This window comes from Ammospiza caudacuta, chromosome 7, assembly GCF_027887145.1.
Source record: "Ammospiza caudacuta isolate bAmmCau1 chromosome 7, bAmmCau1.pri, whole genome shotgun sequence".
In the NCBI taxonomy this organism is placed as follows: domain Eukaryota; kingdom Metazoa; phylum Chordata; class Aves; order Passeriformes; family Passerellidae; genus Ammospiza; species Ammospiza caudacuta.
Window position 1 is genome coordinate 34,762,779 of NC_080599.1, and position 27,697 is coordinate 34,790,475.

The 27,697-nt window shown below is 36.1% G+C and overlaps 1 protein-coding gene across 1 annotated transcript in view; it reads left to right on the forward strand.

Moving 5' to 3' along the window:
* Positions 1–27,697, forward strand: part of TTLL7 (tubulin tyrosine ligase like 7) — a 64,481-nt gene that overhangs the window by 29,303 nt on the left and 7,481 nt on the right. Inside the window, exons 9-20 of the mRNA XM_058808281.1 lie at positions 273–437; positions 1,252–1,410; positions 6,133–6,227; positions 6,886–7,033; positions 7,118–7,191; positions 10,097–10,232; positions 11,040–11,126; positions 15,454–15,649; positions 16,362–16,642; positions 19,565–19,699; positions 21,411–21,491; positions 25,220–25,380. Coding sequence (XP_058664264.1) covers positions 273–437; positions 1,252–1,410; positions 6,133–6,227; positions 6,886–7,033; positions 7,118–7,191; positions 10,097–10,232; positions 11,040–11,126; positions 15,454–15,649; positions 16,362–16,642; positions 19,565–19,699; positions 21,411–21,491; positions 25,220–25,380 — 1,718 coding nt within the window. The remainder of the gene's footprint in view (positions 1–272; positions 438–1,251; positions 1,411–6,132; positions 6,228–6,885; positions 7,034–7,117; positions 7,192–10,096; positions 10,233–11,039; positions 11,127–15,453; positions 15,650–16,361; positions 16,643–19,564; positions 19,700–21,410; positions 21,492–25,219; positions 25,381–27,697) is intronic.

Genomic DNA, 27,697 nt, shown 5'->3' on the forward strand with positions numbered 1-27,697 from the left:
ATAGTATCTAACCAGATGTGGATTGGTGGATCAGTTCATTGCAACTGGCTTAAGTAGAAGCCCAGGTTTTGTTGTAAGAAGGCTACAGAGCATTCAGTCATGCAATCTCCCAGAATCAGAAACACTAAATCTGCACGTAGTGTATTTCCAAATACGAGCTGTTTGATTATGTCTTTATTGATTTAATGTCAGTTTTTCTTTACATGATTTTGAATTGACTATTTTATAATTGTTTTTAAAGTTTTTAAAATGTCTTCTCTTCCTTTTTTTAGAGTCAATTGTATATGCATCTGACTAACTACTCTGTCAATAAACATAATGAGCACTTTGAACGGGATGAAACAGAAGACAAAGGAAGCAAACGCTCCATAAAATGGTTTACTGAGTTTCTAGAAACAAATAATCTTGATGTCTCCAAATTCTGGAGTGATATTTCAGTAAGATAGACTAAAGCACTTTATTTTATTTTGTGTGTTTTTAGAAAATTAATTGCTTCTGCCATCTGCTTTACTGCAATTCAGAATGATTTTTGAAACTTTATTAACCCAAATTCTCAGCAATGGATGTCACAAAGGACATACTATAAACTATTACTATGTTTTTTAAAATACTAAATTCATAGTCTGATTACAAATTAAATGTTAACGTTTTTTTCTGAGGATCAAAAGTCCTTTCAAGCAGTTATTCACATAAGGAATATGCTATTTAAAGGTACAAAGGAATCATGCCATTTAAACTCTTGGAGACTTTGTTTTAGTGTATAAAGTGAATTTTATGTGTAAATATTTACAAAATTGTAGTCAGTGTTGCATATATATTTGTACTTAGTCAAGCACCACTGAAGTGGTGTTACAGGTGTCTTTAGATGAGGAATAGGCTTAAGACTGTTAGAGCTTATAGCTGTTTGTATGATTCTGAGAACACTTATCAAAAATTATACTGCAAAATGAAATGGATGAAGATTGGCTATACTATTCAATGTTACCAATTTGCTTTTATTCTTTAACTTATTGCAAGTCTCAAAGTTTGTATGTAGCATGGAAAATGCATCAATAGTCTAGAACTATATAAAGTTATATATGGTACTACATAGGAATAGTTTCTTTACTACACACTATTTATTTGGTATTTTAAATTTTTTTCTAGTAGGTATGTAAATGAAATTTGAGATATTAAAGCAGGAAACACTGTAGTTCAGTATGTGCTGGGGTTTTCTGTGCTGATGAATTTTTCTGAACCGCATCCCTGCAGGAGCTGGTGGTGAAGACTCTGATAGTGGCGGAGCCGCACGTGCTGCACGCCTATCGCATGTGCAGGCCGGGGCAAGCTCCAGGCAGTGACAGTGTCTGCTTTGAAGTCCTGGGATTTGATATTCTGCTGGACAGAAAACTAAAACCATGGCTCCTAGAGGTAAACCTCTTTATACAGATGTAAAGTAAATTTTTAGGCATAAAGTTAACTAAGCCCCAGCTGAATCCATATCTATGTAAGAAAACCCACCAAGAAAATCTGTGCACTGTTGTTGGGTACATAATTGGTGCTTTTTTGCAGTGTCCATACAGAAGTGCAGTATCACCTTGCAGTGATTTTTGATACTGAAAAAAAGATAATTGTTTTCCTAGACTGGTGTTGCATTTCAGATGTTTTTGAAAGTTTTAATGGGAAATGTAACATTAATGCAGTTATTATTGTAGCTAGAGGACCTTGATTATGGCAAGTAGGTGCTACATAGATTTCCTTTGTGAGTATGGCTATGTAATATGGCTCTGGTAACTTTTGTGAATGTGTGCCCTTAATCTTTTCCTTTTTGTGGATATGTGTTCTTTTCCTCTCCTGTGCTTTTAAAAGCATGGCCATAAAGAGAGAAAATGAATTTGATATACTGGAAATTCTGCAGACAATTGGTATGATGGGATTGGAAGAAACATTTATTCTCTGATATGTTTGTTAGTGGTACAGCTAAATTGAGTGGTGCTCACACACATTTTCAACCAGAAATGTTTGAACTTTGTCTGTTGTTTCTCTTATATTGTTCTATTAATAACATACAGATGACGTTCACTTGTCTTTTTTCAGATTGTCTTATTTCATTCTGTTAACTGGTTGGGGGGCTCTGCAGCTTGGGGGAAAAAAAGCAAAATGTATTCAAAACCCCTGATTGACAGCAAGTCATGAATATGATTTAGCTACTGATGAACAAAATATACACAATTAACTTACTGAATTATAACCTCATTTGCAGGCCATTAATACTGTCAACAGTTGTTTTGTTGTGCTTATTTCTCTCAGGGATTCATTATAATTTAAATTAGAAAAATAAAATTCCTCCACTGTTGCCATGCAGACATAGCATATTTATTGGCTTTGATGTTCTCGCCAACAGCAGCACATGACATGAACTTAGTCTGTACTACATCAACATCTTCTGTTTTTGTCCAGTGAAGCTTGCTGCCCCTTTTATTTAGCACTGCACTTCCAGATTATCATCTGTAGGTTGCCTGTAGCTTGCATAAAACTCTGTGTGTAGTTATTTGAGTGCAGACTGAAGGGGGTGTGTAACATTTCATTCAGCCCTGTAGCAAATGCTGACAGACCAATTCCTGTGAGAGGTGTTGAGTCAGCCAGCATTGGGAGTCCGTTCTGAAGGACCCCTCTCTGTCTGCCCTGATGAACTATGGAGATTTTGGGGGATTTGAGTAACTGCATGTGTGTCTCTGAGGAGAATCATATTATCCCAAACTCCTTGTTTAGGAGGGAGTAAAGTTGTAAATGCTCCTGGTATTTTGAGTTGCTGGAGAATACTTCATGACTTGGAATTGTGTACCTAGTCATTACTTTTTTTAAAAGCAAAAGTCCAAGAATTTCCTTTTCTGCATTTGGTAATACACGTATCCTTCAGCTTGTTTTGCCAGACATTTACCAAAACTAACAGAAATTTCAAATTTTGAAACTTGCTAATTTTGCATACTTATTTACTGTTTTTTACCTTGCTTGTTCATGCTTTTTTGCAGCAATTCCAAGAGTGTGTAGATGTATGGACACTGTATGTATGCTGTGTGTAGTGTAGTAAAGGTCAAATCTGCAGTGTATATACATAGACTATACATAGTATATATAGTTGCTGTGTATATATATATATATGCGCATGTGTAGATAATTCTTATTTTCTAAAACACTTGTGCTACTTCCACAGATTTCCACTCTTATCTCTTTCCACCATTTCCCTCTTGCCAAAATCCCCTTAGGGGAGTGAATCATTCTTTCTAACAGTGGTAAACGAGTCCTAATCACAAGGCCCTGAATGTTCCCAGTGATATGGGAAAATTGCCAAAATAGGATTAGGATGATTAGTTTCATGTTTCCATGCCTCATGTAGCTTTTCTGTTATAAAGATAGCTTAACAAACTATTAAAAGAAATAAATTGTGCAACTTTTATAATGTCTCCGCTTTCCTGAGCTGACTTTTGTTTATATTGCCTTGATGCATTGTAGCTCCCCTGCTCCTTGATGCTGCTGAACTTCCGGAACCTTCTACCGTAACGAGAGTTGTGGGAAATGCAGGATTGCCATCTTGTGGCACCAAGTGTTTCTGGCAAGGGTCTGTGGAGCCTACATCCTTTCTGAGTAGCAACAATGACCTAGACCTCCCTTCGATTCCCAGGAAATCCAGCTTTACTTTTTGACCAAAATTTCCATGTTAGTTTATTTTATGAAAAAGGAAACCATGCAGTTGAAGTTCTTGGATGGACTACAGCCTTGTTCACCCTCATTATATTCAGCTAGGATCACACAGTTATGATCATAGGAAAAAAAGATAACTTGCATTTTAATAACTTCCTCGAGTGTAGGCTACCTAACTTCCTTTGTGATTTATGTGGGCAAGGCAAAGGAAACCTTACATACACATTCAGAAATTTATTATTTACTGTCACTGAGCTAGCAAAATCTGTTCAAAACTTTATCAGTCCAGGTGAAATGAATGTGAACATCTTAAACCAATCAATTATTGCTAATTCCTAATAATGAAGTAGTTAAAGTTCACATACACAAACTTGCTGGCATTTACTTGTTTCTCTTGTGTTATGCTTGCCCTGTTTGTACCCCTGGAGGTCCAAAGGCCACCACAGTGGTAGGAGAAGTCTACTTCTCCAAAAAGAGATGGTAGATGGTTATACCAAGTTTTCAGTGTCTTGTGTTCTTCACCAGGAAGAACACACTCTTGATGGTGAAGTTTTCTTCATCTTTGCTCTGAATTTCACTTTGGGTTATTTTTCTTTGTTTGCTGCCATGATCTACTTACTAGTGGTTCATTTACTGGCCAGCAATTCCACATTGTCTCCAAGTTTTACCACAAGTTTTTTACATCTCCTGGAATCATGCCATGTGCTTTCTTTGTTACCTCTAGACCCTGAATTATCTAGTTTATAAGACTGCATTCCTGTAGTGAACACAATTTAGCCACTGGCATCAGTATCTAGATTTTCAAGACCTTTGCAGTCATCATTTGCTTGTACTTTTGGGGTCCCTCATACAATCCTGTTTTTGACAACAATCTTCAAGATGTGCCTTGCTGATAAAATTACTGATGTAATATTAACACAACCTAGTTGTGCACGTCCTGGTTCTCGGGTCACTGAACTCCAAATAACCATCTCCCAGCTGGCAGATGCCAGACAATGGTTTGGTAAGCTGTTATTGTGAATAGCTATTGTGGCATATCACTAGTATGTTATCAAGATTACAATGCCACAGTCATACAGATTAATCAGCAACCCTATTTATCATCTTTGTGATATGATAGTGGATGAACAGGTCAGTCTAAAGAGGTTGGTCAATGAAATATTTGGATAAAAGTCTTCCAAAAAAGAATATGTATAAATCTTTTCATTATTTCTGCTGAATTTTCAAGATTTTTATTTCAACATCAGATTTCACTGCTCACTTTGCCAGTCTGTCTGCAAAAGCAGCAAAGGGGCTGACTCCCAAAGCTGAAGGTACCTGTCAATTATGGGCATAAGTGATGGGGCAGCTGGGACTCAGCAACAGGACACTGGGTGGCACAGCAGCCACGATAGTTCTGTCCCACAACTGTAGAGGCTCTAAAATGCTCTGATATATTTAGAGTGCTAAAACAAAATAAACTGCTTTTGCCATCTACTTTGGACATGCAAACTGTCTCCCACTCCTGATTTGTGTAGGGCACAAGGCATTATTTTTCACTTCTGAAGCTCTTTTTTATCTGTGCCTTCTGTAACCAGCACTGCTCATGCACTATCAAAGTGAGAATCCTGCTTGTCATTAGCACCCATTACCCAAGTATACATTTTTATACCAGCCTGGAAAGAGTTCCTAGAATAAATCATTATTCCTCCTCAAATCTTCCTGAAAACTGAGGTTCTGCAGGGAGTCCAAAACTTGTCAGGGTTATATAGGATGTTTATGATTTAGTCTCACTATGAGGTTCCCAGCTGCATTTTCCTTGCTTCTCTATATTTATGGTACAGTTTTTAATCTCTAATCTTGTACTTTGCTTATAAGCTTTTTGTTGTGGAGACTGTTAATTATGTTATGTTTTCACACTCTGTACTGATTTAATAGCTTAGATCTCTATGTGTTGCTGTCAAGTGTATCTGAAAAGTTATTTAAATATGCTTAAAAATACCTTGGATTTGAGCCTCTTTCTGTCCTTGTACAGTTGTTATGTTTTGAAGTCGTATTTAAAGTTCCTTTCAGATTGGGAACTAGAAAAGAGTTTGACTCCTTCTGTGCCTCACCACCATAGCATGGCACATCATCTGTTATGATGTGTTTAACACCACTTTGTGTGGTAAATTTTCTGGTGGCGGCAACCAAGAGTAGATTAGACTGGATTCACAGTGGCAGGACTTGAATGGTGTTCACTGTAAATGTCTGGATAACCTGGTGACTGAAAGGGTACATTTCCCAGCTCCCAGTGTCTGTCATACTCAGTACTCTATTTAAAAAATATACAAATGGAAAAGAACTTCTCAACATGCATTCTCTTAATCTCTGCTGTATTTGAAAAAGCCATTTCTACAAAGCCTGTTACAATAGGTGTGTTCCCAATGAACTTGAACATCCCCGAGTTTTCTGTGTCTCGTTTTTTTTCAGATTAATCGTGCCCCAAGCTTTGGAACGGATCAAAAAATAGACTATGTTGTAAAAAAAGGTGTTCTGCTAAATGCATTGAAGCTTCTCAACATACGGTACCTTGTCCTCTTTTCTTCAGTCTGGCTCTATTTCTGTTGCTTTGATTTTTTTTTTTTTTTTTAAATTTGAATTGGACTTAGAGGAAATGAAAACCCTTTGTTCCCACCTTCACATTTTTAAAATGTAAATGTTTCCCTTGCTATCAGTTTGCCATAAAAATTAACCTAAATTTAATTTTTCTTCATGCATATGTGCTTGCAAAAATGAATGGTAATAGTAATCTTTGTACTTCTTTATAAAAATTTTTCAAACACATCTTGAAGTTGGCATATATGTGCAGTCATAGGTAGATGGCCATAAAGGAAATTTGCTTGAGTGATAGCAAAATCACAAAATCATATTCGGTCAAAAGCCTACCTCTCTAGAGGAAAACTTTGTAGCTGAGATATGTTGAAAAAAATCTACAACTCAGGAAAATAGATACAACCATGTTTGTACATTACATTATAGCACAGAGTAAATACAGCATCCCTTAAGATATTAAAATTTTGTAGCCATGAATGTTAATATTAAAAAAACCCGTAATGTTTCAATTCTAATTTTATATGATAAACACATGACTGACTGGAAAATACAGGTTATTTACTTGATATGAAAGTTCATCTCATTTTGGCTGCATTGAATTGACATTTCTTATTATCATCTGTGCTTCAGGACAAGTGATAAAAGGAAGAATTTAGCCCAACAGAAGGCTGAGGCTCAAAAAAGATTGTATGGTCAAGGGTCAGTGAAAAAACTGCTGCCAGGTTCCTCAGACTGGGAGAAGCAGCGCCATACACTGGAAAGGAGAAAACAAGAACTGGTAGGAAGGGGAAAAAATGTGCTGTTTCTTGTTCATGGTTTATAATCTCTATTGTTTTAATTGTCTTACTTTCTTGATTTGTAGAAGGAAAGACTTGCACAAGTACGTAAACAGATTTCCAAAGAGGAGCATGAAAATAGACACATGGGGAATTACAGGTGAATGTTTTTGACTGTATTAGTAGGAAATATTCAGTATATTCTTCAGGAACAGTGGAAACAAGTATTTGTGGTAGATGATAATTTTCTGCCAAAAATGTGTAGGCATTTATAGAAAATATATACATATACATCAGGTATCTTTTTTCAGATGGTTCTTTTCTTGATTCCTATTTTTTCCATGCACTTAGGAATTTATATGGCATCAGTCACCCTATTGTTTGTGCAAGACATTTGCTTCAAAGACATGATTGCTCACATTCAGTGTACATTCAGTCCATGATTGTTGTTATGGACCTGTTCTCTAATCACATATGATCATTCTTATCATGGTGGCAGGGGGTGCAGTGTGATATTCCCCTGTAAAAAGATCATATTTGAATTTTATCTCTGAGGCTTGCCAAAAATTCAGAAACTTTATGGGTGCTTCCATCATTTTGAATAGAGTGACATTTGAAATACTTTACTTTTATTTTTGCACTTGAATTTTGGATCTTGGCAGGCTGAAATGTAAGTAACTTCAGATTCCTTCATAAAAGATGTTCAAAAGAGAGCTTTACATTGTCAGTTACAGGAAAACAAAAATTTTGTTTTGTGATGTTTTTGTTATTATTTCTTGTTATGAGAAGTGAAAGCATGGCGTAGGAATATTTGGTGAAAGGGAGCAGAGTATGGCTAGCAATATATGATGGGAATATTTGTCCACTCTTTATAACATTCATCCAGAATGTGAGAGGTCTGAGTTCACATATTTTATTGTGAACTACTCAGAATACCTTTATTGCTGTTCTTCATTGCTGCCTTTTTTTGAGCAGATGTTCTATATTTCCCAGTAAAATTCTCATTTAAACAGATAGATGTTTCTGTGAAATACACATTTTTGATGACTTAACATTTTGCTTACAAAGAGTCTTTTTTTGTAACTTTTAATTACATATTATCTTGATGTGTAGAGCTGAACTAGTAAGTATAAAAAGTGTCTAGATGTACAATGAAGTGACAAAGTGGTTATTTTCATGCTACTAAAAGAAAGCACTATGATGCTTTAACACATTTTTCTTTTTGCTAACTTAAATGTCTAGCTTATTAACTGATCACATTTTAAGTTGCTTATTCAGTTCTTGACTGAAAATCAGACACGTGTTCTCTTTATTTAGCTTTTGGGTTAATGTAAATCAGAAAAACCACAAAACTTTCTTTTTCTCAGGAAAAACTAAAGTGTCACTTCATGAGGAATCTGCACTTTTAAAAAGGCAGAATAGCTTTGTGTTTTCTTATTACCATGTCTTTGAGAAAAGGCTGAAGGATCAGCAGACCATGAGAAGGAAAGTAATTTTGGCTAGAGAAGAAGAGGAATTTTATCTGAGAGTTATGCAGTATTTTCTCCATGTGATATTCATCTGTAGAGCAGGACTAGCTTGTGTCAGGCATTGACATAGAATCATGGAAATTTTGGATGCTAGTATTGCTGAATGGTTTAATATTGCACTCTGAATAAAAATCCAGAGAAACCTCAGTCAAACTCAGGAGGTTTGGATTTAATCTGGGGATATCAGCTCACCAATTGGCTTAGTCCATGTCTGTGCAAGCACAGCAGGCTCCAGCAGGAGTCTTGGGGCAGCTGAAGTAGGAGCTGCAACTTTCGAGCTCTTGTGAAACCACGAGGAGTTGGAAAGAAAGTACATGGCTTTGAAATGGCCCTTAGCTGCAGTCTATTTCTAAATACATTAAGAATACTACCCTTTCTTTAAAGCATTCTTGTATGGCACTTTCTCTGCATAGAATCAGCACCATTAAAAGGTGTTGACTGAAACGAAATTAGAACCTAAATCTCCTTTAGGTGTTTAATGCAAACTGGAAGCATCTTCATTTGGTTCTACAGCTGCCCTGAGACTAATGGTATCAAATCATCCTTTTTTCCATTGCACCAAAATCCTCATGATAGATAGCTTTTCAGGGAGGAAATGTCTTAAAAGGAAGAACAAGAGAAAAAAAGAAACTTGTAAAAAGTACAGAAAAGACTCACAAATACAAAGAAGTCACAAAATATCATGCACTGTATAAATGGTGTCCATGCCTTGCACAGTGCAGGCAAAATTACCTTATGGGTTACTCCTTACAACACATTAAAAATTAGTCTTCCATCTTAGCCCTATTTCGGCTGTGTTTCGGGTATTCATGACAGATGGATTGAAGTGGTTTTCTTCAAAGCCCATTGTTGCTTGATGAACGTGAATAAATCACCAAGTCCTGCTTCTGATATTGTCATAATCTCCTTACCTGTGATTTTAGAGAGTAATGGCATAGCTGCTCTAATGGAAAATCAGTCACTGTTTATATCCATGTACCAGGTTTTTTTCTTTCTTTGTTATAGCACCTGTTTCTTCCTGTTAATTTTTTGGAGGACTTAGCATTCAAGTGCACTACATACTCAATCTTTAATTCATATCCAGCCCATGGGATCAAAGCTATTGTTCAGATTTTCACTGTTTTGTGTCCTTTGATTGCTAATACAAATTGTTTTGTGTCCTTTTATTGCTAATACAAATTATCTTGTGGCTTTGAATTTGACATACAATATTTTGTTAATATTTCATGAATCATTCACACCTGTATGCATCACTCACACCCACTGAAATTTCTGAGCACTGCAAAACTGGGTTTTGGTGTACCTTTGGAATGACCTACATGGTATTTCTTTTGACTGGCTAATTGCTGGTTTAAACATGAATGTGTTCACTGAATTAAAAGTAGATTTAGAGAGCAATGGTCAGAGTATATGTTGTATAATTTGATATCATATAATTATTATAGATGGGATATATACATGTTAAAAAAGAGACTGTGTATTGTGTGATGAATACTTCAGCTTCTATCTTAAATTGTTTTCTTTTTTCTTTTTCAGGCGAATTTACCCTCCTGATGATAAGACATTACTTGAAAAGTATGAGAGTTTGTTAGCCACTGCTTTCCAGACGTTTCTTTCTGGAAGAGCAGCCTCGCTTCAGCGGGAAATGAATAACCCCTTAAAAAGAATGAAGGTACTGAAATACACCGAGTTCTGGCTTTAGGAGTTACTTTGAATTAATGACCTCATGGATTAGTTTCACTAAAATCATGTGTGATGGCTGCTGAATAGCATTTGATAATGTTCTATGATCTTACTATTATTCTTTGTGCAGCTTGTGGGGCCAGATCCTTGAATCTGGATGAACTGCAGTGGACCCAGGGTGGAGACAGGCTAGATGGCTTTAAGCTACTTTACCATATCCCTGATCCTCAGCCTTACCCCTGGCCAAACCAGAGGTTGGCAGAAACTGCTTTTGAGCTGATAATTGCCTCCTTCTTCCTCCAGTAATGTTCCCAGCCTATTCATCCACTTGTATGGACTGGAACAAGAGGTACCCTAAAACCAGCTCCACTACTTAAAGGATTTAAGGCACCCAAAAATTTCACCTGATTTGCCTACTGATTTAGTCAGAGACAGTAGGAAAACAGCTCTATTAATAACAAGCTAACATGATGTAATTTGAAATCTGAGAAATAGTTTTGTCTCTTTGTAGTTGTCATCATCCAGCAGTTTTACAGGAATCTTTGTTCAATCCTTCAGACTTTTTAAAAAAAATATATGTTAAGACTTGATTTTAACCCTCAATTTCATGTTCCTTGCAAGGAGAGATCATGTATGAGAAGAAATATTTCTATTTCCTCCTGTGGAGGAATTCATATTCCTATTTCAGGAATTAGTAATCAGAGTAATTTCAAATTTCTATCACTTTCTGCTTGAATTTTTGAAGGACAGGGTATGTCCTGCTTTGAATTAATAGTAATGGAATTCCCATTTCTAGGAGGAGGACATTTTGGATCTTCTGGAGCAGTGTGAAATAGATGATGAAAAGCTAACGGGAAAATGCCCCAAGCAGCGAGGACCTAAGGTATTTGACTTCTAGATACTGATTTTTTATTTCACTCTATAGACAGGTTTTCTGAGAATTTTAAGTGGGGAATTTAGTTAGCTGATCCAGCTGGAAGTTTTCTTCCTCTGACTGCCATTATTCTTTTATTTTTTTTTTGAAGTATAAATAGAGGTATGACTACCATTTGTTCAACTAAATCCCATTAAATTTTTAAGGGGATATGCAATCCTTCTTTCCTTCTCTAAACCATTTGGAGGAATTGCCATGCATGGCAACAACTGTTGCACGAGAGATTGATTTCAGTGTGTGAAAGGATTTTTATATCAATAGTGGATCTCTCAAAAGAATGCTTTCATCTCTAATTAATTAGTGCCAAAATCAGGATTTTGAGATCATGGGATAAAAGTATGGAAAGTCAACGAATTAATTATAATTTTGATATATTTGGAGCTTGCTCCCTTGCTAATAGGGTTGTACAGTATATCTTGGAACGCATTTTGTATCCAAAATCTGCTTTTAATGTGAATGTATATTATTTTTAGCTTAATGCTTTCTGCTTGTGTGCATAGTTCATGTGAGTCTTTGCCTTAAATAAACTGCATATCTCTAAGCCAGTAAAGATAAATAGTTTGGGCTTGACTAGAATAAGTATGTTTTTTATATCCTGTAAACATTTTAGGTCAAGTCTGCTTAGAAGAGCCTACATCTCTGTTCTGAGCTTTGATGGATTTGTTTATGGATGCATGTAAATTTTTTTACAGTGTTTTATGATTCTCATGACATAGTGTACAAATCTGTGGATATGTGTATAAAATGAATGCTGACAATTGTTCTGAGCTTGAAGAGGTACTGTAAATATGTGCAAGAATCCAAAGAGCTGCATCTTATTACAGGCATTCATTCTGGAAAGAGGATCTACATGCCCAATCTGGTATTAAGATAGATTTGCAGGGACCTCATTAAAATATGGGGATTTTGTGAGCTCGTGCTTTAACAGCAGTGGATTCATTTAAACAAGAGAAAAAACCTCAGTCCACCCTAGCAGTACTCTCAGTCCACATTCTTACAGAGATGCTTTGCTTTGAAATTTTGTTCTTTAACATGGGATCAGTTATTCAAGTTCAAGATCTCAGTCACATTTTCCCCTTTTCCCAGAACCCTGTATTTTCCCAGCAACCCTAGAGAGCAGCTATCTGGTTGACTGAGTGCACACTGACTTGTTCTATTCTACCTCTACACTCCTTGCTCACAAGGCTTTCCCAGGCTGGAGACGGTAACTTTTAATTAAACATTAATAGGGTACTAAGCCCATAAGCCCAAATTGAGAAACCTCTCTCAATTAGTTGTAAGATGAATTTTGATTAACTTATGAGTAAGACTTGGTCTTCTTTTATAGCAGGCAAATGGATGGTGTAGCTTATAGCTGCCTTACTGGTACAATATTGTTTGCACTTAGGCGAGAAAGAAAAAATTGCTTATGACCAAAATTTTATTTTTTCCCCCCTAAAACTGATGAAATCCAGCCAGAAAACAATGAAACTAGCTTATCCAGGGAGAGTGTTTATTTTCCTTGCACTGTGCACACTTCATGCTATGCAGGATTCTTATTCCTGCATCTTTTTTGTGGCCCTGATACATTTCTCAATCATTTAAACCTTGCCTACGGTGAAGCCATGTAAGCAGAGATTTCCCTGGTTGTATAATGTCCTGTGAGCTCCCTTTCAAATACAGATGACCATGCAGATGGTCCTGGTATCTTTTCCCAAAGAGCATCACCTCTTCCCTGTGAGGGTTAAGGTGCATATAGCCAATCATATGCATTTAATTGGCCACCTCTTTGTAAAGAGCCTGCTATGAGATATGTAATGTCTAAATATATGTCTATACAGAAATTTGGTGAGTGAGGCAGGCAGTAGAAAGTACTATTGCCTGTCAATCTGTCAGGTAAGAGAATAATCCAGCTGTAAACCTCATCTTGTAATGATAAAATCCTACAAATAAAGAACTATTTCCACATACAGGATCTAATGGAAAAAAAAACCCCAACAAAACAACCACAGGACTGGTACTTTTCAAGTCATGTAATCCAACATGAAAGGTTCTTTGAGAAGGTCATGGAGTCTGTCTCCCCTTAAATTCAGTGGCAGCCCTGCTGACTGAAGGTACTCTTAGGTCAGATGCTCTGCCTTGGGTTGTACTCTTCCTTAGAAAAAAACCATCAGTCAGGACTCAGAAAACTAAAAGGACAACTGGAATAGTTAGGAGAGAGAAGTGTGTTCCTACTCATAGGAACATGAGTAGAACATGTTTCCTCCACACATAGAAACATATAAACATTTACATTCCCACATACATATCTCTGCATAGGAGAGGTTGAGGGCAGTGCACGTATAAATAAATACAAGCTTTGCATCTTACAATTATTCTGTATTTGCTAGGAATTTCAGCCTTATTTTTATTTGAACATGATTAGGAATTCAGTGTAGGAAAAAAGAAGTCAAGAAGTTCACAGAATGAAGGCATTTTTTCCGGCACTTAAAATATCACTGAATTTTGCATAGATGGAGAAGGGCATTCTGGAAACGTCCAGTTTATTTACAGCCTCTAGAGGGCTCCTGACACCTGCACACTGTCAGGGTTACCTCTGTGTGCAGGACAATGGACTAAGGAACTAAAATAACAGATGTTGTACAGGAAATGAGAAATTAATTTTAATTATTTTGGTATAAGATCAGATGAGTTTTGTCACAGAAAAATTGGGTTAGCATAAGGGTAAGATCAAGGTGATGAGCTAGGCAAGATGTGCTAGGCAATCAGATGTCTCCTGAGATCAGCTATTATTTGTTATTGAATCTCCAGATTCAGCTATTATTTGTTATTATTGTTTTTTGTAATTTCTTTGATCTTTCTTTTTATTTTTCTTTGTTAATTGATATTGTTTACTGTAGAATGTGTGAGGAACATGTATATGGTAAGTGGAATAAGATCTATCTTAAAGCCCCTGTGAGCTATGATTGAAAATGTTTGTTATACCTTGTGTAACTCCTCAGGAATGTCTGATCAATATGTCTACATCATACACAGCATTTCATGATAAGAACAGCTATTTTTAATAAAGTGTTATGTGTTGAGGCACCTTACTTTTATCCTTTGGCAGACAGATACATATCAATCTTGTATATATTCTTTGTGTAACAACAATTGTTAGGGCCCTCCTATATGCAATATTCTTCTCTAACTTCTCCTTATCTGGTCTAGCAGCTTGGGATGGCATAAACGTGCTATTAGTGACAGAAATCCCTTCCCTTCCTTGTCTGGAATAGAAGTTTAGGTAGCATCTATTTAGTTATAAAGTGTATCTTGCAGGAACAGGAGGTTTTGGGGCTTTTTCCTGTTACTCTCATAATAAATATAGGTGCATTAAGTTATGCTACGATGTCTGAAAAATTTAAATTCTTCCTGGGAGTTCTTTTTCACTTTGACTCAAAGTATGTCCAGAAATTATGATTTTAAATTTTTTTTAATCTGGAATCCATTCTGTAGATGAGGCTATCAGCATAGCTTCTTATAGCTGAGAGTAACTAGAAAGAAATTGTGTAGGAAAAAAAGGTGACCACATAAGCCTACATAGGAGAACAGATGTAATGGAAGATACTGCATTTTTTGTGTCTCACTAATGGTAGATGGAAGATGAAAAGTTTTCAATTGTAGTTTCTGTTCTTGGATCAGTTTCTCTCTCCACCTTTTTGGTTTTGTCTTGCAGTATCCTTGGTAATAGCACAGGATTAAAATTAGCTAATGGTACTGAATCCCATGTGCATATGAGGCACCAAGAACCCCCAGCATGGCTTGCTATAAATTCTTTGGTTTCTGCTTTCTGTGGGATGTAGATTAATCACTTTCTTTTTGAAAGTAAAACAGACAGTTCCCTGATGTATTTTTCTACTTATGTTGATCACTGTTACGCTCTAGTTTCAGTTATTGCAAATATCAGTGAGGAACCTGAACTGATTGTAAATGGTATTCTGAATAAATTGATTTATAATTTCAAACCATAATGCAATATGTCTGGTAGTGCAATTCATACTTCAAAGAATTCCCCCCTTCCTTACTATATTATGCTGCTCTTCATGTGGCAAAGATTAGAATTACAGTGGAATGAATTTAATGAAATATTTAAGCAATTATTCTAAAATTTAGGACAAACTTCCAACTAATTTGGAAGGGTTTGTAGCTGTGCAAATACTGCCTGAACCGGCCTGAATCAGGGATTTGTGTGATAGCTGGTAGTTTCTTTGGGATTCAATTCAATTTCTTGGGGGTTTTTTCTTTTTTTTTTTTTTAGCCCTTGTGTTCAATGCCAGAAAGTGCGCATTCCTTAAGGAAACCTAAGAACCACAGCAGTGACAGTAGCTGTGATAGTGACAGCAGTGTGTCAGAGTCGGGAGAAGAAACTGAAAAGGAAGATCACAATGAAAAAACAGAGAAAAAAGTTTCATATGATGTTGAAGAAAATAAATACAAATCTTTAGAACGATCAGGTAAGTTAAATAATCACTTTTCCAAGGAAGTCTGGCATTGATGATGAATTATATTAAATTCCTCAGTCTTTTAGAATGTGTCAACATTGTATCTCAGGGTTTAACTCTGGTTTGCTTGTTTTAGTTTCTTTAAAATGTTTTCTAAATTAACAGATATATACCATGTTATTTTTTGTTTTAGTGATGTATTGTCTCAAAGAATTTTATAATGTAGTTGCACATGTATAATGGTGCTTCTAAAATTTTATTTTTCATAGCAGCATTTATTTAGCTGAAAACTGAATTAAAAAATGCTGTAATAATTAATAATGCCTTAACAAATGAGAGATACTGAATCTTCAAATATGAGATCCATTGAGCAAATTTTCTCTCCTGTTTCCATATCGTTATGGTTAGGAAACCATACACAGAAGTCACATACATTTTGACCTAAAGAGCACATGCCCTCTCTCATAAATCTCATGTGTGTTATAGTGGGTTGGAGTCTGGTTAAAGCTGAATATGAGGAAGAAATAAATGTACCTATAAGTATGTAAATTCTGTATTATTAGGGGATCTGACATGATTGATTTCTACATAGATAGTTGTTAGTCAACACACGTAGTACATCATCTGTGCACACACTGATCATATGTGTTGTTAGTTACAAAGACTGAAAAATGGGTGTTAAAAAATAATAAATAATAATGTCATTCATTTGATCTGTCTGCAGGTAGAATGAACTGCAAACCTTCAAATAAAAATGTAAAGTCTCCATCATATTCGTCCCCCACATCATCCACAGGTCCAATCCGGCGTTCTGTGAGCTGCCCTCGCTCCATATCGATCCTCACTATGCAGTCCCAGGGAGCGGAGCCGCGCCCCTTTTCAGCCAAAGCAGCTCTCCAAATGCAGCGAGCAGCCTCTGTGAACAGGTCCCACTCCTTGAGTCGTAGCCCATCTTCAGCCAGATTCTCTCAGACAGCCACCTCGGGAACTATGAACTCTTCAGGGGTGAGTTAACACAGTGGTTGCATTCAAAATGTGTTCCATTCTCTCTAAAACTCAATAAATACACTAGTAATTTTTGCAACATCAGAAAATTTGAGGTACTGTTGTCAAGATTGTTTTGACAGACACTTGAGCATACAAGATCTCTAGACCTGTGTGTGAAATGGGATGAGTGCCAGCTGTGATGTCTCAGTGTTTGTGGTGCAGCAATACAAATGTTACATTTTGTAGAAATAGGTTTCTTAAGAGAATGGGAAACCCTCACTTTCTGAATGGGAAACCTTCACTCCTAAACAGCCTTTTGAAGATAGAAAGGATCATTACTTCTCTTAAAAATTTTCTGTGATTTGTCTGGGGGCTCCTGGTTCTGAAGTAAGGCTGTACCTACCTTCAAAATCCTTACAGTAACAAAAATACATCCAGATTTAAAACCCAGTGTATAGTCCAAGGGTAAATACATTGTGCCAGAATAAAACATTAGGAAGGTTTTGTATGGCTATCCATTGTAGAAGATGGTGAGATTAATTTTCAACCTATTAGACCTCTTTTGCATATGCTATACCTCTGCAGTAGAGCTCTACTTCCAAAGTGAACAGCTGAAAATTTATACAGTGCTTGTGGTCTTCGGGATTTGCCACTGCAGTAGCTGACTCAGAAGCCATTCTCTTTTTTAAAAAAGAAGATAAACTGTCTTGCATTTGCACCCTCTCCTTGAGACAGACAAGCAACTGGCCCAAATAATTAACAGATTAGATAAAACACTTTTAATTGTTTAGAATTTGTGTGGTTTGTTGTACTTTTCACAATGTACTTCTGGACCATGTATATTTTTTCATTTTGCTGGCAGATTGCCATCCTCTTTGGTATCTCCTTCACAGCCAGGCATTTTTTCTTTTGTGTTGGGGTGATGGAGCCCATATTCACTTATCCCTAGGCAGCGTTTGCAGGGATCAATCCCCAGCCTCACTCAGGATTGCACTGCCTGCTGGTGCCAGAGCATTTCCATTCACGCTTTGATGCCTGACCTATATATTTCATCACCCAAATAATTTGTGAGGAGATGGGGCAAAACAAATTGGCACTTTTAACCCGTATTTGCTGCCTCTCTGTATTGTGGTGAGCTTTGATTGTGAGCAATCCTTTTGTAATGCTAATTAACTTGCTTCATAGTATTTACTATCTCTAATCATCATTTTTATCTGGTAGAACGCTCATTGTCTGTTTTGCCTGTGAGGCTTTGTATAAATGATGAAAAAGGGTGCTTTTAAAATTGTGTGCTGACATCTTGTGAAATACTCCTTAACATGGTTTTCCATCTTTAAAGTCAGCTAATAGAATTGGAAAGACATTAAGATTGTGTCTTCACAACAATGTGTTAAAGGTATTTTTTATTGCATTAGCTATCTCAAGTTTAAAAAGTACCCTTTTATCATCACCGTGTACCCTGAGAGTTTAATGAGACAGTGCTAATATGGATTTTTCTATTCACATTAACTTTATATCAAATACAAATTACTGAAAGATTAAAAGCAGTCTTTTACCATCTGATGTTAAAAATGGCCTACTCGCTTAAATTAACATTAGTTAGAAAGCATACTCTCTTTTTCATTGAGAAAGCTCCACCACAGAAATGATCTTGATCTTGATGTCTAGAACAATTACTTTGGGTGATAGAGCTTAGGTCATGCTTCCTAAAAATGATGTGAATAAAATTACTTACAGAATGGATAAGAATTACTTATAATTTAGCACTGTATTCTGAATGGAACTCTGTTCATAAATATTTTTGCAACTAAGAATAATATATTATATATTACTGCTAGAATAACATTAAAATTGATAATCTGTGACTTACTAAGAAGAAATCATTTGTGCATGATAAAGTGTTAGTTTATCTGTTCTTTGGGCAAGAAAAGAGCAGTACACTGCCATTTTTTGGAGTCTGCTGAGATCCAAATGTTCTAATTGCAGGGAAACAAAATTTAAAATAAATCATTTACAGTTGGGAATTACAGACATATTCTTATAGGAGTTAGAAGCTTAAGTGGATTTCAAATTATTTGCTATCTTATTATTTCAGCCATATTAACATGTATCAAATACCAGAGTATTTTTTTGTGCTTGAAAATATTTATCACTCACTTAATTAAAGATATCCTTAAGTATTGTAGTTGTTACAGAATACAAAGATTAGAAGTGCCTAAAAATTTTGAATTTCACTCTTGAAAAATGTTAAAATTAGATTGACTTGGTCTTGCAAATGAGAAAAAGCAAAAGTATGTGAAAGTACAGAAAGAGGATTGGAAACACTTCTAACTAGTGTGTCATGTTTTTAAGTAGACCCCCAAACCCTCCAAAGATGGTGTTCTGCCAACCCTGCAGAGGTTCAGTTCAGCGTTGGTGTAAAAACCATTGATACTTTAAACAAAACTCTGGACAACTGGAGGCCCTGTCAGACCCCTTACTGACTAAAGCAGGAGAAAAGTGGTCTTTTTAATGCTCCCTGAAATGTTGGCCCTGTGATATATTGCCTGTTTATGTTAAATTGTTGAAGTGATGCACTGAAAGGATGCTATTTATGACTAATATTTTTTATTATGTTGATTTTAAATTCAAAGTCTGTTATCTCAATTTCAAATGTATACTTTAAATTGTGGCACCATAAATATGGAATATATGTTTGTTTATTCTGTTTCAAACAAACGAACATTTTAACTGTTTTTCTTGGATTTCTTGACAACTCTCAGTAATGGTGATGCATTAATGTATGTGATATATATTAGTTCTGTATTAGATAATATGTCTATGCACTTTATTAATATATTTTATGTCACTCTAGAATTTTTTTTGGTCAAGCAAACATCTTTGTAATGTGATTTAATGGCACGCTTAAAATGTTTTCCTCTGCTTTGTGTTGGCTTTTAGAGTGAGTCTTTGCTGCAACAGAAAACAAAAGAGCAAGAAGTTGCTTTGACAAAGGAGACTCTTCTCCGTATCAATGACTTGAAAGTAAGGTTCCCAGGAAAAACAAATGAAGAATCTGAATTAATTATAGAAGATGTAAGTATCTATAAATAAGAAAGAAGAACAGACTAGACATTGTTTAGGCTACTGAAATGAAGGAAAGTAAAAAGCTCAATCTATGATTCATTAGCTCCTATGGCCTTAAAACTTCCAGAACTCAGGATAACTCAAAAGAATTTGAAAGCTTGGAGCTTTGCATCCTTTCTGACCTTAAAAGCACAGCACTGAAAACATTCCTGTGTCCTTATAAAATATGTGAGAAATAATCAGGAGGGTTAGGAAAATTCAGTTTTTCATTGTAGAGAGAGTTCAAACTTTTAAGTGAGCCAAGAAGAATGTTGCAATTCATATTTCATCTGATATTGTTAAAACAGACCCTGACCTGTTTAACTTGCTCTCAAGCAGGCATACTAGAGAACTCAGAACTGTATGCTGCAGGCAGAATGGAGGTTAGGGGGTCATAAAGAACACCAGTCTCATGTGCTTTTTTGGCTCTTGTAGTCTACCAAATTCACCTTTCTCACATCTAATGTTGTCCTGAGCCTTGTAGTTTAGTATCGAAGACATGTGAAACAACGCCAAAATAAAGGTCAATTAAATCCCAATACTTGATATATAAACAGAAATGGCACGGTGTCTAAATACTTTGTAAATATTTAATGCGAAGAAGCTAACAGGATGGAAAAGAAAAAAATAAAGATGGATGTTCTCTTGTCATTTTAAAAGGAAAATTGAAAGGATTCAAACTAACCTGTGCTCTGATGTAGTGAGCACCGTCCTTGATCTGTTAAAATTAATCTGATTTGTTATCTGGCCAGAAAGGACCTGAGCTCTGTGAGCTTCCAGAATGCTGATTATGTTTCTAGCAATCTCTGCAGCTACACTGGAGTGGGAAGGAATTCTTCTGTAGTGATGGTTGATTTGGTGCTGGTGGAAGACAGTGCTCACCACCAGCAGGCTGGGTTCCCAGCAGCAGGGCTGGAACCCTCCGTGAGACGCTGTCCCCGATGCCCCAGTGCGCGGTTCTGCGTGAGCCGGCTGCGAGCGCTCATCTGGCGCTGCTTCCTCGCACAGCGCCAGCCTGGGGAGCCCCACGCCTTCTTGGGGCACAGCTCTTGTAAAATTCATCTGGCCATAACCAATTCCTGATGGGAAAGAGTTCATCACGGAGGAAAACGAGTGCTGGCGAGACAGAACTTGTTGAAGGTCTGGAGTAGAGTAGGAAGATAAAATAATAAAACAAGAATAAAACAAGAACAAACATGTATGTTTGCAGCTTGAGCTATTTTGGTAGCACTTATATTTTGTGAGAGGAGAGTGTTGCAGTTCATATATGATTATTTATCATATATGATTTCCAGGTATGTCCAATGTCCCATTTGCAGCAAAACCCCTCACTATTTAAATAGATCAGCAGTTATGCATTCTTGAGCTTACTACTCTCAAAAAATCTGGGCTGAGTCAGTCAAGACAACTTTCTAACTGCTTTGTAGTGTATGATTGTCAGAATCAGGTAGAAAAGAGGGTGGTATTAACTGAAGCATCACACAGATCTTTGCAAATGTTGCCCCACATAATTTTGCAAATAACAAATAGCAATAATTTTGCTATTTGTTTTAGAGAAAATTTCTCACAGCAGTCTTTAAGATGCTCACATTTTTAAGGGTTAGGAGTGATCGTGATTGAAAGACCAGCTTTCAGTTGTTTTCATGTGTATTTTTTATCTTGTGTTTTACAATGACCACAGATTATGGATAATTGGAAGTATCATAAAACAAAAGTCTCATCCTATTGGTTGGTAAAACTGGATTCAGCAAAGCAACGAAAAGTAAGTGACATATTTAATTTTCAGGAGGTCATCTAAAGTAGATGCATAGCAGTGCTTCTACTGGTGTTTAGCAGTAGCTGGGAGGGACTTGAGATGCTAAAATGTAGACTATTGGTACTAACATAGATGTGCATTAATTCAATTAAAAGACATTATGCTCCATATTTAGAGAAGCATGATTGTTCTGGATTATAATTTAAAAATCAATTTCTCAAAAAATTAGTCTTCTAAAAAAAAGGCAAACGAATGAATGATTAGTGCTTACATACCTAAGTTCTAGCTAATGTTCTTAGAAAGGTATTCACTTGGCAGATTTGATTGATAAGGGCTACACCAGTCAGCAGTTTCAGACCAGGCATATTAAAACTCCATTAGAGGTAGTGATACTCACTTGGTTGTTGGAGTATTTGACCCACAGTATTAGAAGAGATCGTGCTGAATAAAAAATGGACCTACCAAGCAAAGAATTTTCTCCTTTAAGCGTTATTTCAGAAAGCCTCCCATAGAGGGTGGTTCCGCCCTTTATTTGACTGGCAGTCATGTTAAACCAAGGGCACATGTACAAAGTCAGGATGACAGAGATTGATGTGCCAGGTTGTTACCTGCAAAAACTGCACAATCAGAAATGTGGACTTTTTGCTCTTCTTGTGAGGACATCATTTACAACTTTAGGAGACTTATAATTCCTGAAGCACTAGTGAGCCCTTCATCTTTGCTTGCACTGGAAATGATTTGCCTTTTTTAAAAACTGCTTTTAACCTCAATCCCTTCAAGCAATCAGATAGTTATTCTTAGAAGGGTAGTTTATAAAAACGGATTAACTTTGACAATGACATTGCAGCTGAGGACTGCCAAATGTCTTTTGTTGATTTGAAAGAAGTATGTTTTATATTCCAATGAGGTGGGTGAAGGAGAAATGAGCGAGGTGGAGAATATTTATGCAAGTAAGAAATCTGTCTCAAAGGTACCTTTTGCAACTTTGTGAAATACAAAACAGAATCTCAGTCCCCTTCACTCTTACTTACTGCGAAATTCTAACACACAAGAAGAAAATACCTGGGCAATGTACTAGATTGCACAATGTTCCTACATGACAGCTGTATTTGCTTAACAATTATTCCACATGATATAGAAAAATTAAACTTAAACTTATATTCTTAGTGTAATGTTCTGGCATTACAGCATAGGTATTGGAGGCATTCAGAAGTAAGTTGAGAATAAACCAATTAAAGCAATTCATGCTAAAAAAAATTAACCTCTAAGACTTTCAATAAAAAGAGATTTTGGTATGGGAGGAGTTATGACTGCTTCATGTTGCATCACTTTACATAATTTCTTTAAAAGTGTTTTGATGGTTACCAGAGGGTTTTGAATATGCCCTTTCATAACATCTTGTTCTGTTATACCTAGATAATTTGTTTTGTTAAAGTAAATGATGTAAATTAAAGAGAAAAATGAAGGCAAGCTAGGGAAATTAATTTAGAAAAATGAAGATATAGGTTTCATGAAGTTCCAGCCCTTGTGCAATGCCTTGTCTCTTTTCTGAAATGGATGATTTTTTGCCATGTTTGCACATAAAGGACAATTAACCAGCACATTTCCTGCACTGGCATATTGGCAATATCAGCACAGTAAAAACAGGAGAAAGATTTTTTTTTCCAGAGTACTTGGCAGTCTGTGGCTTGCTCTAAGATGTTCAGTTCTTAGTTTTCTTCAACTCCAGGTACTACAGTAAAAGGAAAAGCTCTACAGTGGCATCGTTGTTTTTAGCTTATGTCTTTTGGACTAGTGAGAGAGCCAATACAGGGTGGTATTGTTCTTTTTCACTCAAGGAGATATTATTTGTCAGTGTAAAACTGCAAAGAAATGCAGGGCTGATTCTTATGTGCTTTAGGGACTGAGTTGTTTCAGATGTGTGTTTGACCACAGACAGCAGCCGTGTGTGTGGGAATGCCTTGGACAGGTGAGACACAAGGAAAAGGGCTTGGGAAGCATGAAGGCAGATGCTGCTAAGGAAGTGTCTGAAAGTCTGAGCCTGTCCCGCAGTCACGGCACAGTCCAAAACCTGGGTTTAGCTCCTGCTATCACAAAAAAAGATCAGTGCCCTTAGGTTTTAATATCTTACTCCTTCTATCTCACTCTTTGGGAGGACTAGGCCATGGGAGTGGGTTTTAGTGCATTAGATACCTGCATTCATAACGACTCCCAGCAGAGAGGACGGTATTGTATTTACTTTGGGCTATTATGTACATGGAATTACTGCAAGACCTGTGCATGCAGACTAATCTCAGGTCTTCAAAAAGAGTTTAAATAACATGGAAAAAAAACATATTTCATCAAGGCTGTCATTATTAGGTATCTATAGATTTTCTGCCCATTGGGCATACTAAACAGCTTCCTTGTGCTATTGCAAGCATTTTGTACATTTAAGCTTTATTTCCTTCATTGTCAGACAATTTATAAATAACAATTTTTTATGTAGAATCTAAAAATTGCAATTCCACAGCATTCTTCCATAATTTACTGTTCTACTAAATCTCTTTCACCTTTTGAGAACCATGATTCACTACATGAATCAGTTTGTCTTACATATCTGAAAGTTTCCAGGGAAAGCATTGTACCTTCTAATTTATAAAATCTTACACCAAATTAGCAAATACCCCCATCTGTTTACTACCCACTTGAGGGTGATTGTTTTTTTGGAAGATGCTGTTATGCAAAAAAGGCAGAGAGGGTGTTTCCTTTGAAGGAAATTTCATGGATTTAACTGGCTTTTCTGTTGATAGTTTACATGCACTGTAGGCTTTTTTATAGGACAGATTTTACACTGTTCAGAGTGTCAATATGTGGTCTAAATACTACTTTGGTCACAAAAATATTCCCAGATATATTGATAGTATCTAAATAGACAGAATCCAAGACACTCTGGAGTCTTGAATCTCTCCAGGGATTATGAAGGGAACATAGAGGGCTTGGTGAAGAGAATGTCCAGATATTTAAAAGCAGGCACGATAAATCCCACCTTCCTTCCATGTCCCAGTTCAGTGGGATGTGCAAAGGTGTATCCAGGACTCTGGTAAGTTGGATGTGCAGCTGTCTAGCACTATACTGAATGCAGCTCAGCCTTTAAGCTCTTGCATTTAAATGTAGTCCATATGTAATAAATCCATGGTGTGCTGATAAATGTTTCTATTTTAAATACCTTGCTGATTATTTTCTTACTGATTTCACCACTGTCTCTTGCCAGGTACACTAATATGGTTTGATATAGGGTAACATTGAACTTAAACAGGCATTAAATCAAAGGCAGTTTGTAGTTTTCCAGGACATTTTAGTTCTTTATAAAATAGATTTTACAAGGGAGTGGGAAAAGAAGACATACAGTGCTTGGGTTAATTAAGTTGCTTCCAGTCTTTAATTGACACAATTAAAGACTAGAATTTGTTTCTTTTTACCCTTTCTGTCATTTAAACGAGCTAGTATTATTGAACAGACTGAAAAAACAGAAATAAACTTTTCAGTAATAAAATTAAAATACTTTGATTTGGCTTTGCAAAATGTTACTAACAGAAAGAACATATAATAATAAAAAAGTTAGCTGATGACTGCACAGAAATGAATGTAGGAATGTAGAGGGATAGCTGTCTGTATGCATGCTGGGCATCAGCCATCAGCTGTGTTTTGGTTTTGAAAAATGTCTTTGATTTACTTGGAATGCTCTTTCCTAGGTTTTGGATATAGTCAGGACAAGTGTCCGTGCAGTTCTACAGCACGTCTGGAAAGCTCCGGACATTGAGAATCTCCATCTCTACCGTCTATTTAACCGGCTGTTTAATCGCTTACTTTGGAGCCACGGCCAAGGTCTATGGAACTGTTTCTGTAATTCAGGGTAAGCCGATTTTTCTTTTCTTCTTCTTCATAACTTCACAATTACAATCAATGCTGACATATTTTATTGCTCATTTTCACTCACAAGAATGATGTCATACACTGAACTTGTTTTAAAAGCACCTTAAGATATATAGTAGAATTAAATCTAGCAATCAAGGCCAACCTTTTCAGAAATGGAATCAAACCTTTAGTAATGTATTTACAAATTTAAAAATCTAAGGAAAAAAATCTAATATTCAAAATATTTTAGCCTTAAGTCAACTCTTTTTCTGGAGCAATCAGAATGGTGCATGATTTTAAAGCCAGACCACTGTGTCAAACATGGACTTGCCATCAACAGAAATCACAGTATCTATTTGTACTCCAGATCATAAGGATAGTTCAGTCACAAGTGCAGCTGACATCTCATGCCAGATGCAATGTCACTTCTGTGATTTACTAATAAACAGTTCAAACTTCTGTGCTTGATTATATTCACTGTTTCCCATAGTGGTAGAAAGTTAAGTATATGCAGAATATTGAATGTCCGTGTAAGCAGGTCTTTTTGGTTTGGGTAGCAAATACAAGTTTTTTACAGGGAAGAAAAGATCTGGACAAGTAAACAAGTTCAATAACTTATACTTCAGAATCTACCTTCCTGAAATCAAAGGCATTGGTAGAAATATAGATTGGGGGATCATATCAAGGGTATTAACCAATTGTTCCCACACACCAATTTATTCATAAAATAAGAATACAAAATTTTAAATATGAAATATATTGCACACAAAAAATAACATTTTCTCTGTTAGTATATAAATGTATAAAGAATGGAGGGGTGGCATTTGTTAGCTTGCATAAGTTGTTCTAAGAGATGTATTGAAAATGAACTACAACAATTAATATGCTGCTGGATATTGTATGGACAAAGGAATCAAGTCAATATGTTGTTCACATATAGTCATTTATCATATGTGGAGAACTTGCACATTATCCTTGTTAATTGTTTCCCAAGAAAATGGATCACAAGAAGAAGAGGGATCTGAGGGACCCAAAAGATCAACAGGTCTTTTATCATCATCACATTACTGAAGGCTTGTTGTTGTGCAAGCTGTTAGGATTCTTTACAATTTTTTCTTTCCTTCATGCTAGCAGAGGCGCGTAAAGTCTTGAGTACAAGCTCAATTCTTTTGTTGTCATAAAATATTATAAGTGGAGTTATTATTTGAAAAAGATTCAGTTCCTTGTAAGAGGAGTTGTTATATAAAAGATTCTAAAAATACTGTAGAATATATAAATATCCAGTATGTATAACTATCACTATGCATGTAAAACACTTGTTACAGATAATACAGAATTCATGGAAGAAAACAAAAAGGCTGTTTGCACCTTGCCAGTATGTTGTTTATTCAGTTATAACCATCCTTCTAGCCCCATAACACACAACTGAGAACTCATGGCAGTACCTCTGTAGCAGAGAGGTCAACTTTTCATCACTCTTCCCCAAGAGTTCATTGTGCCATTTTAAAGAAATGGAATAAACAGATTGGAATAAACATAGGGTGTGTGTAGAATTTGGAGAAACATGTTGGGAAAGAGGAATTAATGTGCTGATTCAGAAACAACATTACTATATGAAAATCCATTAAGGAGTGTAGCGTGTTCACTATTCATAAGATATATGTCTGGGGAGAAGAATGGAGCTAATGGCCTTATGGTTTCCTCTTGCTGGTTAGATCTCTGCTAGGTATGTGCTATTTTAATGAAAAGAAAGAACAAAGAAAATCTCTGTGAAAAAAAGGTGATGTAAAGGGTTTTATAAAGGTTCATTTGTTTTACTGTATAATAAACAACTAAAACTAATAGAAAAAAACTAGAAGAACTAGCTGACTTCAGATGATTATAAAAATAATAACACATGATTGACCACATTGCACAATCCAGTATAATACTCTTTTTTTTGTATCTGGTGAGGAGTATGTGATTTCTTACTAATGTATGGAAGATAAAGTTACAGCATAACCAATTAAATTTAGCAAACAGAATTCTGATCCCTGTTGATTGCAGTATAATGGAGAATAAACTGAATCTGTCTAACACATGGAGGAAGTTGCACAGGCACATTTATATGAAAGTTCATTAAAATTCATGTGTATTTTTCCAAATCTCAGCTTTTGTTATGAGGGTAACTATCTAGTATTAGTTCATAGTCAGTCACAGTTGCAGCAGGCCATATATTATTTGTCACTGAAAAAATGCCACTTAACTGTAGAAAAGTTATCACAAAGTCCAGAACCTAAGGAATTTATCAGGAAAGTTTCTTCTACAGGATTTCT